Source organism: Panthera onca, chromosome F1 (genome assembly GCF_046562875.1).
Source record: "Panthera onca isolate mPanOnc1 chromosome F1, mPanOnc1 haplotype 2, whole genome shotgun sequence".
NCBI lineage: Eukaryota > Metazoa > Chordata > Mammalia > Carnivora > Felidae > Panthera > Panthera onca.
This window is the reverse complement of record NC_138355.1, coordinates 71,936,696-71,951,239: the sequence shown is the minus strand read 5'-3', so window position 1 is coordinate 71,951,239 and position 14,544 is coordinate 71,936,696. Positions and strand designations below refer to the sequence as shown.

Sequence of the window (14,544 nt, the reverse complement as noted above, 5' to 3'; positions counted from 1 at the left end):
GGAGCCTGCTTAGGATTCTCTCCCTCTCATTTGGTCTCTGCCCCTCCTTGCTAGCTCTGTCTCTCCCTCTCAAAATAGCCAAATAAACATTTTTTTTTATAAAGGGGGGTTGTAGGAGCATGAGCAACTAAGTGGGAAAATTAAAAATACACCACTGTCGTTGATTCATCAAGTCATACCTGTGGCAGTTCCTTGGAAGACTCCCACCTGTCTCATGGGTCAATTGACTCCCCTGGAATTGGAGCCAACAGCTTTTTTAGACAGTAGCTGCAATTGTGTCAAAAGTTTGGTTTATGGAGATGAATGTGACATTGACTATCAAATGTCTGTGCTGGGGTGGGCTGAGATTAAAGGAGTCCTACAAGATACCTTCAAACCCTTGGACAGCACAGAGTGCTTGGCAAAATACTCTGGAGGAAAAAGAAGACAAGCAAAGCATTTTCTGAATTTGTTGAAAAGTTAATTCTCTGTGAGACCCAGGTTAGATAACAGAAAGAGGAGGTGCATCAGAAATGAATTTTGAGGTCACAACCTCAGACTGTGAATTTCTAAATTTCTGAACCTTTTCCCAGAGGAGGGGACTCAAGAGTAAGAATGTCTCCAGAGCTCTAGAGTATGGCACCACCTATGCTGCTCCTAGCCTGGGAGTTCCAAATGCAGGCTGGGGAAAAGGCTCTTTAGCCTGCAGAGAAAACAAAAACATACCAGCAAGTGAGTGTGTTTTCCAGTAATGACACTGATGGGCTCAGGAGAAGAACTAAGCCCAACTTGGCTGGAGCACATGATTAAAGTTCTGTAAGAGTAACGTTATTCAGAAGGAGAAATGAAGGAGGCAATGAAATGCATAAGCAGGAGTGCTCTGCAAGGTATTCATTTACTTCATGCCTCCAGTGCCTCCAGAGTTCACATTGCTTCTCATTTATGTTTTCTTGTCTTATAATGCTGGCTAAGGCCTCCAATACAATTATTCAATACAGTGGTAATGGGGCATCCTGTATTATTCCTGGCATTAAAGAAAAATGTCTAGGGGTGCATGGGTGGCTCAGTCAGTTAAACATCCAACTCTTGATTTTGACTCAGGTCATGATCTCACCGTTTTTGAGATCAAGCCCCTGGTTGGGCTCTGTGTTGACAGCAGAATTCTCTTTCTCCCTCTCCCTGCCCCTCCCCTGCTCACACACACTCATGCACATGCTCGCTCTCGCTCTCTCTCTCTCTCTCTCTCTCTCCCAAAATAAAAAAGTAAACATTTTTAAAAAGAGAGAAATGTCTAATATTTTTCCATTAAGTATGATATTAACGATTCAGTCTTAATAGATGCACTTAATCATGGAGGATTCTAGAACCAAAGCAGAAAAGAAACCCAGAGCATACTATTTTGGTTAGATATTTTGCTCTAGAAAGCACAGGGTTAAAAAAATGTGCCATAGCTAAACAAGATGCTGAGGAAGCTGAAATGGATGGAGTCTTTGCTGGGACTAGGTCAATGAGGAGCCTCTGTATTGGTATTGGTTATTTTATCCCGTATTGGCTGCAGGATAACTCCATGATTTCTGCTGTTAAACAGGCCTATTAAGGAGAAAGAAGAAAAGGCTCCTGTCCACTGAAAGGAGGATGGCTACAGATCATTGGAAAGAGTTGCTGAAAGTCTACACCCTGACCTGAGCAGCCAGTCCAGACTGTGATTTTGCAAATCAGAGAATTAGTCACATGGGAACTTCCACAGCCCCTAAGACTGGGGAAAAGGCTACCCAACCCAGGAGGAAGGGAGAATTGTCAGTGGAACAACCCCTAAATGCTTCGGGAGATCAAGATGCTAATCCTCTTATTCTATTGTTGATGTCTGGAGGATTGCTGACGCCAGAAAATAAAAAAATTTAAAACTTAAAAATTTAAAAAAACAGGTAATTCAGGCCCTGAGGCATGCCTGGTGATATCCTGGACAAAGGAGAGGGGCCCAAGTGAAAAGCTCATTCTGACACCTGCTGTGTCAACCCTGGATAGCAGAGACCTGGCAGCAAAGAGGCCAGAGAGCAGAGGAAGGGCTGGCCTTCTGCAATCTCAGGGTGGAAGCCCACTAGAAAAGAGCATTTCTGGGTCTTAACCAGTGTTTCTTCCCTGCAGACAGTCAGGGATCCAAGCTCTGCCATTTGCCAAGTTAATAAGTTTTGTCATGTTCTTAACTTCTCTGAATCTCCTCATATGTAAAATGGAACTAGTAATTACCTCTCAAGACGTCGTTACAAGACATGAATGAAATAAACTATCATAAAGTCTAGTGCTGAAAACCACAACTATCAGCAAATATATCAGGTGCATGTCAAAATTCTTGTTTTAATTCATTAATGAGAGAATCAGCAAAGAGTTTTAAAAGCTGATTTGAAGAGTATTGGAGATTATATACAGTCAGGAAAGGAATGCCTAAGTAAGACTCTTCAGTTAGATAGAGGACTCAACTTTCAATGGGGTGAAAAACCATGACAGGGGCTTAACATCTCTACTAGACTATGAAATCATAGCACCACGTCAAGCTTTATCCATTAAGCAAATATACTGTGCTGACCATGTTACATTTTCCAAAAGTGTCAGTTGATGGAAGATTAACAAGGATTAAGATCTTGCTTCTATTCAGAGAGACTCTAGCACAAGATCAAAGATTTCAGCAACCACCATTTTGTCTTTTCCAGGTTCAAGATGACTTTTTCCCTTCACACTGACACCCAACAGGAACCCAGTAAGTGTTGGTAGCTTTCCATGCCCTCTTCACCCCATTTTAATTTAGACTGAATTCCCCAGATCAGGGGGCCAGAGAAAAGGCTAGTATCTGGACCCTCCCAAGTGGAGGGAGGCATGGGGAAATCTTTTCCATTGGAATAATCTCTTTTGTTCAGATGCTAGATAACCAATTGCCCAATTCCAGATCCTCTCCACTCCCTTTAGGAATTTTGTCACAAACATGAGGAATTTGGCTAAAGTCAGGAGCCTTGGGTGGAGAACATGAGTAGAGAAGCAGATTTCAGACAGGTCACCCTTATAGCCCGGAAATCTCAGCGGCCGGATCTGCCTCAATCGGTGAGCCAAGGTCTCCTTGGTGGACTCAAACATTGCATGAGGTTTCCTGCTAAACAACTTATTTCTCAACTTCCCACTACCTTGTTCTTCTTTTGCCACTGGGGAAACAGGAAACCAAACCACCTTTCTCTGGGCTACAAGCCCTGTCTGACTCTGTCCAGTGATTCCTGTCATGGGCACAATTTGCTTATTAGTCATAAGCTTCCCAGGACTGCCTCCATAACCTCCACCTCTTTCTCCAGGATGCCAGTGCCAGCTGGGCCACCTCCCCTGCCCAACCATGAGCTCAGGTATCAACTGTTGACAGCTCTGTGTCAATGTGATTCTTCACAACCAGTGGCCCATCACTTATGGTGAAACTCCAAAGGGCACTCTGGGCCACCTTCCCCATGCTCTCACCAAGCTGGCTTAGAAAAGCAGACTTGTTGGGCTTTCAGATAAATGCAAATGATTAATAATGGTAAATTTCTGCCCAAGGAATCCATTAACAGAGATTCTAACAATCCATTAACAGCAAATTAAAGGCACTGGGATATGTCTTCCCCACCCTGACTCAGGCACACACATGCACACCACTGCCACCACCAATGTGGATGATCATGAGGCAAATTGAATTTCTCTCCCATTTTGTGCACTCTCCCATTATGTTTCCTAAATGCTGAGTGAATCTTGGTGTAGAGCTTGGTGAACCCTGTAAACCTTTCCCATCTTCTTTTGCCTGGGCCATGTTTGGGCCAGCAATTCACCTTTTTTTTTTCTTTTTTTTTTTCTTTTTTTTTTTTTTAATATATGAAATTTACTGTCAAATTGGTTTCCATACAACACCCAGTGCTCATCCCAAAAGGTGCCCTCCTCAATACCCATCACCCACCCTGCCCTCCCTCCCACCCCCCATCAGCCCTCAGTTCTCAGTTTTTAACAGTCTCTTATGCTTTGGCTCTCTCCCACTCTAACCTCTTTTTTTTTTTTTTTTCCTTCCCCTCCCCCATGGGTTTCTGTTACGTTTCTCAGGATCCACATAAGAGTGAAACCATATGGTATCTGTCTTTCTCTGTATGGCTTATTTCACTTAGCATCACACTCTCCAGTTCCATCCACGTTGCTACAAAAGGCCATATTTCATTTTTTCTCATTGCCACGTAGTATTCCATTGTGTATATAAACCACAATTTCTTTATCCATTCATCAGTTGATGGACATTTAGGCTCTTTCCATAATTTGGCTATTGTTGAGAGTGCCAGCAATTCACCTTTAAAGTACCTCTCAGAACTACATCATCTCCATTTCTGCAATGCAGAGAGGGCATTCGCACTCCTGACAAGGCAGAACCACTTGCTTTGGGGTTGGATAAAGCTGTCCTTCAAGGACCTGAGAAGGAAGCAACCTTGTCCCTGAGCCCTCTTTCCCACTTACCCAGCAGAAACCCATCTTAGTGTGCAATGATATATCCCTTCATCCCATTCGGATTCCAATCTTTTATTATTTGTAATTAATTTTTCATTGAAGTATAGTTGACACACAATGTCACTTTAGTGTCAGGTGTACAACGTAGTGATTCAACATCTCTGTATTTGTGCTGTGCTCACAACTGTAGCCACCATCTGTCACCATACAATGTTACTATAATACTATGGACTGTATTCCCCCATGCTTTTATTACCATTACTTATTCATTCCATAACTAGCAGCCTGAATGTCCCCTCCGCTTCACCTATTGTGCCCATCCCCATCTGGCAACCACAAGTTTGTTCTCTGTATTTATGGGTCTGTTTCTTTCTTTTTCTTGTGTATTCATTTGTTTTGCTTTTTGGAATCCACATATAAATGAAATCATATGATATATTTCTGTGTCTGACTTATTTCACTTATTATACCCTCTAGATCCATCCATACTGCTGCAAATGGCACGATCTCATTCTTTTTCATGGCTGAATAATACTCCAGTGTGTGTGTGTGTGTGTGTGTGTGTGTGTGTGTGTGTATGCCACATCGCCTTTATCCATTCATCTATTGATGGACACTTGAGCTGCTTCCATACTGTGGCTATTGTAAATAATGCTGCAATAAACATAAGGATGCGTTTGAATTAGTGTTTTAGTTTTCTTTGGGTAAATACTCAGTAGTGGAATCACTGGATCGCATGGTATCTCTATTTCTAACTTTAGAGGAACTTCCATACTGTTTCCATAGTGGCTGCACCAGTTTGCATTCCCACCAGCAGTACACAAGGTCTCCTTAAGCCCCAGTATTAATTTTCTCCTGGCCGCCAACCATTTTCACCAATATGTTAGCTGATAATAAAGCTGACTAGTAATTAAAGCTTTGGTTGATGGATACAAGTTTAAGCTGACCTTTTCCTACTCATTTGTGTTGTTATGTGATTATAGTTTACTACAAACAAAAAGCCCAGTGATCTGCAGTAAATAATCTTCAGCATTAGAAGCCAGTTAATCTGAGTGGCATCTTGTTGTGGAAGGGGGGTGTTGTTCCTCCTGAAATCCTGGGGGAATTGGCCACCTTCTCTTCTCCCCTTGGACACAAAGGTCTTCTGGCTTCTCAAAGAATCCCTTCTCCCCCACCTGACCCCCACAGAGTTGGGTTCCTCTTCAGCCCAGGCTGCTGGGGTCAGAGGCACACAATCACCCCAGAGAGGGCTGAAGGGTCCCTGCTCTGTTTATGAAGTGACTCAGTGCCTCCCACATGCAGAGGGACCCCAAGCCAGCCTCCGTGTCCCAGAGCACAGTGCACCCTCAGCTCCCAGAGCAAGAGAGCTTGGAAGGGCTGTGGGCAGCTGGAGAGAGCCTGAGAGAGCAGCGCACGTCCCACAGAGTCCAACCACGCACAAACAGCAGCAATCATAGAAACGGTCCAGCCTTCACTGCTAAAATCCAGCAGCTAAGACAAGTGTTCTTAACCTCTTAGGGGTCTTGGGCCCTTTCAAGAATCTGATGAAAGCCATGGAGAAATGTGCTTATTGATGCAAACACTCAAAATTTTGCTTTCAGCTCCAATTATATTTCAGAGATGCATAGTAGACCAAGTTAAGAACTCTGAGTTACAGATTCTCATGGCAGCACCCTACCCCCTTCTCCATCACTAACACTACTCCCCCATCACCTAAGTGGACACAGAAGAAAATTTCCCAAGGCATAGCCTGGAAATTCAGCTTGGGGTTGGGTTCTGGTGAAAGGCACCCATTCATTGCTGGCCTTCCCATTTTACCAGACCCTTGGAAAATCCAGAGTGATGGTTGGGAGGTTATTGTAGATATTCTCTGATCAGCAGAGCATTCACCGCCCCCCCTCCAGGGCAGCACCCTATTCTTTGAGTTGAGTTTTAGGAATACATTGGCCTATTTGTCCATTTCTTTATTATTTCATCACATTGGGAGGCTGGGAGCAGAACAAGAAGGAAAGCTTCAAAAATTTCCAAGGAGAAATTGCAAGTGTGGGACAAGAGAACTGTTAGTGTTACTTAATGTAGGACCCTGAACAACCACCTACCATCACACCACACACAGAATCAGTCTCTCTCTCTCTCTCTCTCTCTCTCTCTCTCTCTCTCTCTCTCACACACACACACACACACACACACACACACACACACACTTCTACTACCTCCCTAATTTCTCAAGAGTCACATCTAAGATATTTTTCTCAATATTAAATTTTAGTTTGGAAAGCAGGATGAGTTTTCCCTACATCACTCTATTCCCATATTACCCATTTGGGAACAATTAAGAAAATCATCAGCTACAAGTATCATGGGCTTTTCAGAATCCTTGAGTCCTAGAACCAATTTCTCTGGACCATGGGATTAGATGAGATGAGAATAGTTTGGGGAGAACATGGGGAGGAAACCAGATGAGTGGAAAGCACTGAAGGTTTGTGAGAGACAGGGAGTGGGGACAATAGAGGTTTGGTTTAGTTCCTTTGGGTTTTCCAGCCCTCCCTCCACCCACTAGGAACCTCATCCCACAAGAGAAAGGCAAGACACCAAAAGAGGCCTGAGGTATCAACTACTTTATTATTTTGCAAGGACAGGTCCAGGGCCCAGCCCCAGGGCCCAGGGCTCTGCTACTCTCGGTGGATATCTTCATGGGTTGCCACACCCACCTTTATCACCAGTATGAGGAACTCTTCAAAGTTAATTGCACCATCACTATTGACATCCAACTCTTTGAACCAGGTGTCTGCATCCTTTTTCTGTAAAGAAGAAGGAGAAAGAGGACAGAGTGTAAAGACTTTGGCAAGAGCTGAGGTACAGCTGTCTACATAGGGTGGTGTGGAGGACCAGTGCCTAGGGCTTCATCAGCCAGGCAGAACCCTGACCACACCCAGCCCCTCCTCACCTTCATGTACCGAGGACACTCTGTCTCTAACAACTTCTTCAAATCATCCCTGTAGAGGGCATGGTAATTCCCCTTCTCCAAGGAGTATTTGTGGTAAACGTCAATGAGGGAGTTTATAGCAGTCTCCAGTTCCGTCAGCATGGTTCCCAAGGATCTGCCCCACCTGGAACACAGAACACATGGGGAATCCCAGGGTGGGGAGGGTGCCTCTGTCTCCAGCAGAGTGAAGACTAGGGGGACACTCATTACCCCCAGCTGTTGGCTTTGCCCTGGTCTGCACCATTTAGGTAACCCAGTGGATGGCTGTGCTGATGGGAAGGAAGGGCTGTGGGAGGGGGAGGGTCCACACACAGTGCATGCCAGCTCTCCCTGTGCCCTCACCCAACCAAGAGTGCCAGAGGACTGTTCCGTCTCTATCCCTATCTCACCAACTTCCTCCAGGAGCTCTGGATCGAGCTCCAGACCTCCCTGATATTTCTCTCCCCTCTCATAGAAAAGGCAGCTTCACTTCCAGCCCTCTCTCCTGTGGGGGCCCAGCCTCAAAGCATGGAGCCAACCGAAGCAGTCCTACTTACCAGGTCTCCCTGAAACAGAGTTGACAGAAGACATGCAGGGCTGAGTGTCGGCTCCCTTTTATAGCAGCCAGGATTTGGCCAGCTGCCAGGGCCATGCAGAGGCAGCTGCTCCCTTCCTGGGTTGCCACAGCCTCTGGTTTCCCAATCAGGTAAATGGGGCAATCACTGCACAGAATGAAAGTTTCTGATGAGAGGTGGAGGTGGGGGCGGTGGGTAGTGGAAAGAGGAAGGCACTTGCTAGGCACTAGTGCCCAGCAGGAGAAACAAGAAGAGGCCATGGTGAGGACTCCTTTGGTGGGCCCCTGGTATCCTCTGGCTTGGCCAACCAGGATGCCCACTCCTGAGTCCCCCTCGCTGTTGCTGCTGCTAATCTTGTGCATTGTGGCCTGTCTGTGCATCTCTGAAATATAATTGGAGCTGAAAGCAAAATTTTGAGTGTTTGCATCAATAAGCACATTTCTCCATGGCTTTCATCAGATTCTTGAAAGGGCCCAAGACCCCTAAGAGGTTAAGAACACTTGTCTTAGCTGCTGGATTTTAGCAGTGAAGGCTGGACCGTTTCTATGATTGCTGCTGTTTGTGCGTGGTTGGACTCTGTGGGACGTGCGCTGCTCTCTCAGGCTCTCTCCAGCTGCCCACAGCCCTTCCAAGCTCTCTTGCTCTGGGAGCTGAGGGTGCACTGTGCTCTGGGACACGGAGGCTGGCTTGGGGTCCCTCTGCATGTGGGAGGCACTGAGTCACTTCATAAACAGAGCAGGGACCCTTCAGCCCTCTCTGGGGTGATTGTGTGCCTCTGACCCCAGCAGCCTGGGCTGAAGAGGAACCCAACTCTGTGGGGGTCAGGTGGGGGAGAAGGGATTCTTTGAGAAGCCAGAAGACCTTTGTGTCCAAGGGGAGAAGAGAAGGTGGCCAATTCCCCCAGGATTTCAGGAGGAACAACACCCCCCTTCCACAACAAGATGCCACTCAGATTAACTGGCTTCCAACACTGAAGATTTGTGGTACATCTCTTTTGTTACAAAACACAAAGCACAAAGAGCCTTGGAAAATGCCTATCAGGAAGGTGGTGCACACAACCCACCCAGTCTACAGACACGGAAGTAGACGGCCAGGAAGGTGAGGCGGTTCACTCAGAGTTTCCCAGTGCAGAAATGTCATGGCCCAGAGAATCATGCACCAGAACATGACCTGACAAGAACATGACTCTGCTGGGAAATCTCTCTGCTTCCTTCATGCATTCAACAGATATTTACATTGTGCCTCTCCAGGTCATCATCACCTCCTGGGGGAAGTAGATGAGATTAGCACCCTCTCCTTCATGTTTCCATACCTCTTTGGGCTCCATTATATTGTTAACTTTATAGCTGTGTAACTTTGGGTTAATTACACTCTCTGTGACTTAGTTACCTCAATTATTAGGAAGAGATTAAAAATAGAGTCTACCTGCAGCCTACGGAATGGGGGAAAATATTTGCAAATCATTTATCTGACAAGGGGTTAATATCCAAAATATCTAAAGAACTTCTACAATTCAACAACAAAATTACCCTGATTGAAAGATGGGCAAAGGACTAGAAGACATTTCTCCAAGGAAGATATACAAAGCCACAGTGAGGTACCACCTCAGACCCAAGTGATAGTGAGGGTGTGGAGAATTTGAGACCCTTGTGCACTGTTGGTGGGAATGTAAAATAGTGCAGCTGCTGTGGAGAACAGTGCGATGGCTCCTCAAAAAGTTAAAGACAGAATTACTATGTGATCCAGTAATTCCACTTCTGGGTCTATACCCAAAATAATTGAAATCAGGGTTTCAAATAGATATTTATACATCCATGATCACAGCAGCATTATTTACAATTGCCAAAAAGTAGAAACAAGCCGGTGTCCATCCAAGGATGAGTGAATAAATAAAATGTAGTATATACTTAAAATGGAGTATTATCAGCCTCTAAAAAGGAAGGTAATTCTCACACATGCTACAACATGGATGAACCTTGGAGACGTGATGCTGCATGAAATAGACCAGACACAAAAAGACAAATGCTGTTTGATTCCACCTATATGAGGTCTCTAGAGTAGTCAAATTCATAGAGACAGAAAACGGAATGGTGGCTGCCAGGGCCTCAGGGAGGAATAATGAAGAGTTAGCGTTTATTGGGTTAGGGTTTCAGCTGCAATATAAAAAGAGTCCGGGGCACCTGGGTGTCTCAGTCAGTTAAGTGTTCAACTCCTGATTTCAGTTCAGGTCATGTTCTCACAGTTTGTGGGTTCAAGCCCCACATTGGGCTCCGTGCTGACAGTGTGGAACCTGCTTGGGATTCTCTCTCCATCTCTCTCTTCCTCTCTCGTGCTGGTTCTCTCTCTCACTCTCAAATAAATAAATAAATAAATAAACTTTTAAGAAAGACAGAGTTCTGAAGATTGGTTGCACAACAATGAGCACATATTTAACACAACTGAACAATACACGTAGATGGTAAATTTTATATATATATAGCCACAATTAAAAACTTAAAAATGTTTAAATGCTTCCTCCTAAAAAATTAATGAAATCTACCTTATAGTGTTGTGAGGACTAATAACAAATGAAAAATATTTATGATTTGCAGACTTTTTAAAGTTTATTTATTTATTTTGAGAGATAGAGAGAAAGAAAGCAGGAGCAGGGGAGGGGCAGAGAGAGAGAGGGAGAGAGAGAATCCCATGCACGCTCTGTGCTGTTAGCACAGAGCCCAACGCCAGGCTCAAACTCCCAAACCGTGAGATCATGACCTGAGCCGAAATCAAGAGTCGAACGTTCATGGGCTGAGCCACCCAGGCGCCCCTGTGGACTTTGTTAATATGTATTATATTTTAATAAACAATTTACACAAAGGATGTGTGACGTACTTAGCGCACTGCAGAGCTAGCACTGGGTGGGTACACACTGGGACGACTGCTCTCACGAGTGCCTGACTCCTCAGCTGGGCTGTGAGCCCTCAAGGACCCAGAATGGACCATCCATCTCTGCCTCCATAGGACCCAGCACAGGGACTGGAATACATACTAACAGCAAGCAATCAATAATAAGAACAAATAATAGCAAAAAAAAAAAAAAAAAAAAAAAAAAAAATTTATTGGGCTGTTACCACGTGCCAGGAACTGTTGTACGTGCTTTACCTACATCAATCCATTTCTCACTATAAACTATGAAGTTTGTACTGTCATAATCCCCATTCTACAGATGAGGACCTGAGGCCCACTGAGAGATACAACATTCAGTGCATCGGATTACTTGGGTGACATGATGTGACATCATGCACTTCCTGCCTCTGCCTGGAATGCTCTTTGCCAGTCAAGTCCTTCTTTTTCTTCCTGATCCAGCCAGGCACTGTGTGCTCTGCATCTATCTCTGACCCTCCTCCCCACACCCCTACCAACACTGAGTTAATTCTTCTCTCCTCCATGCTACCCAAATCTTCATACATCATGGCATTTTCCCCACTGTGTTATGACTCATCTGTTTCTTTTCTGTCTTTTCTTTGGGACCAGGATCCCCTTTGAGCAGAAATCACATACATCCCTGGAGCCTGGTACAAACTAGGTGCTCAACTAACACTTATTGAGGTGATAAGCGAATGCACAATTGAACTTTGATCTATCCCTTATATGATGCTGAAATTCCCTTTATCACATCCCACCAGCTTAGATCACTTTTATAACATGGCAGAATATAAATACATCAACCAAATGCAATCTAACTTCCTTGGCAAGAGGTTAGTCAACCTTGTGACAGAAAAATAGAGCTGTTTCTGACACATATAATGACAACTTTTCAATCAATGATCAAGCACTTATCTATACCTGTTGTTCACCAAGCCTCTCCTATATGGCCTGGCATAATAGCACCTTACTTACCCCAAATAGCACAATATATTTTCAAAGTATTTTTGTATCACTGCCTCATTTGATAACCCTGCAAAGTGGACATTACAGGTACAATCATCCCTATGTGACAGATGAGGAAACTGAGGCACAGGGAGTTACTCAAGTTTCTTCCTATGGACATGTGTTCTGCTTATGTGCCAAAAAGCACACATTAGAACAAAAAAAAAGTGGCTTTTCTGAGACTCTTCTTAGGATCCATTCACAAGCCTGGAATGGAGCTCACACTGACCTCTCCCAGTGGAGGTGAGGGTGAGGCTGATGATGTCATCCTAGGCCCCTGAGCCCTGAAGAGATGCCTCCCTTGAAGCCAGTCCCAGTGGAGACAGCTTTCTTCATCCAGGAATTAGGAAAACCAGGCCCCAGGTCCAGTGGGGGAGACCCAAGGTAGACGTGAGCCATGACCCCCTTCTGGCATCGTGTGCTTGTCCGGGGAGCTTGCACCAGTCAGGCCATGAAACTGCCCTTGAGATGCTCCCCAGCCCCCGGATAGACAGCCTAAGGAGCTTCAGGGGGAACAGGAACCAGGCTGAGTGACCTGGCAGGAGGGGTGTCAAGAATTGGGTAAGCACATCAGGGGAAAAGGCAGGGCCTATAATCAGACCGACGGATGTGGGGCAACCCAGGGGAGTGGAACCTGCTCCTACTTACAGGAAAGAACTAGGTCCTAGGTATGTGTCCCAAGAGTCCAACCAGGCCTGGGCCCAAGGCTGAGGAAATGAAGCCACACCAGCAGAGCCAGTGCAGAAACACCTCTCCACACCCCAGAAAAGGGCAGGAGGTCTAGACTGAGCTGCCCCTTAGCACCCAAAGATCTGTGGAACTCAGCAGTCTCAGAAGAGACAGGCAGGAAGAATCATCCCCTGGGCCTGGAGGAGGTTGGTAGCCTGGTCATCCATGCCTCTGGTCATGACTAAGAGGCCCACAGGAGGCAGCACAGACACAGGCATCAGAGTCCATCCACAGGCCCCGTTCCTGCATTCCTCCTCCAACACATGCATCCACTCACTGGCAGAGGACACAGAAGGTAAAACACTCCCAAGGTGCAGCAGGACACTCACCTGCACTGGGCAGTGCAGGCCCCATGGAGTCCCCAGGAAGGTCCAGAGGGAGACAGCTGGGGCAAAGTGTTGTCAGTGCCGGCAAGGCCCAGGGCACATTGGGAACAACACCCTGCTTCAGAGCTTGATTGGTCAAAAACGAAGGCCCCAGCTCAGCCCATAGGGCACTGCCCCCTTGTGGCACACAGACCCAGCTGCTGGAGAGAACCAAACCAAGTCCGGTAAATGCCGGCCCCCCTCCCCCCCACCCCCACCATCGTTTGTTGAAAACACATCTTTTTCATCACAATACACTCAGGACATGGATTTGCAGACCATCCTCTGAGAAGAAGCCCACCAAGATGGGCCCCAGCAAGGCCTAAAGGCAGAGAAGACTCTGCATAAAGGAGATGCTCTTCATCAGATTCCTGGGCTCCCAGGGAGAGAAAAATAAACACAGAGACAAGGGGTGGGGGGCAGATCCCTGCTGGGAGGGGTGAGAGACCACAGAGGACTTGGATGGTGAGTCACAATAGCCCCAAGTAGAGTAACGCCCGCATCAGCCTTTATTAGTAAAACCAGACCCAACCCTTCTCTTCTCCAGGAAGTCTTTCCTGATTGATGGGAGCCCAGGTTCCACTTTTCACTCTTCACCATAACAGATTGGAGTGTTGCCCTTTGCCCTTGTCCCAGTCTCTGACTCAGTGTGTGCAAAACCCACCTCACAATCTTTCCTCGCTGACTGGCCTTGACGTCAATTACCTGCATCATCCTCCCTTCTCAGGCCCAAGCCACTCCACTTTTAAACACTCATTCCTGGGGGCTCTCCTCTAGGCCCTCGAGGTGGGTCCTTGTCCAGTGTGCGTCGGCCCCCCTGCTCCCTGTCCCATCATGTACATGCAGAGAATGAGTGGTCAAAACATCACCGGTGAGGCCTGGCTTCCTTGCCAGAGAGGCAGCTCCCCAAGAGAATGGATGCCCCCCCTCAGACAGGGACTCCTGGAGGCCGGGCTGGGCCTCCCCGCTCAGACAGGGGCTCCAGGGAACTAGCGCCCTGCCTGCTCCCTCAGACAGGGGCTCCAGGAGACTGGGGCCATGCCTCCCCCACTCAGACAGGAGCTCCTGGAGGTCAGGGCCATGCCTCCCCACTCAGACAGGGGCTCCAGGGGACTGGGGCCATGCCTCCCCCCTCAGACAGGGGCTCCAGGAGGTCAGGCCGGACCTCCCCCTCAGACAAGGAGTCCTGGAGGCCGGGCCGTGTCTCCCCGCTCAGACAGGGGCTCCTGGAGGCTGGGCTGTGCCTTCCCCTTCAGACAGGGGCTCCTGAAGGTCAGGGCCATGCCTCCCCTCTCAGACAACGGCTCCTGGAGGTCGGGCCATGCCTCCCCCCTCAGACAGGGGCTCCTGGAGGTCAGGGCCATGTCTCCCCACACAGACAGGGGCTCCAGGGGACTAGGGCCATGCCTCCCCCCTCAGACAGGGGCTCCTGGAGACTGGGGCTGTATCTCTCACCCTAAATGGATGGTCCCCGATGTAGGACGCACAGCAGATGCCCAAATCCATGAACTAAAGAATTCCAGGA

At 46.9% G+C, this 14,544-nt stretch overlaps 1 protein-coding gene across 1 annotated transcript; it reads right to left on the bottom strand.

Annotated features, from left to right (window-relative positions):
• Positions 1-7,079: 7,079 nt before the first annotated feature.
• On the bottom strand, positions 7,080-8,128 carry S100A8 (S100 calcium binding protein A8). The gene is made up of 3 exons (XM_081792004.1): positions 7,999-8,128; positions 7,424-7,586; positions 7,080-7,277 (listed from the first exon to the last, which is right to left on the bottom strand). The coding sequence occupies exons 1-3, from the start codon at positions 8,091-8,093 to the stop codon at positions 7,149-7,151; spliced, it is 387 nt and encodes a 128-aa protein (XP_081648130.1). The 5' UTR covers positions 8,094-8,128; the 3' UTR covers positions 7,080-7,148.
• Between the last annotated feature and the right edge of the window lie 6,416 nt (positions 8,129-14,544).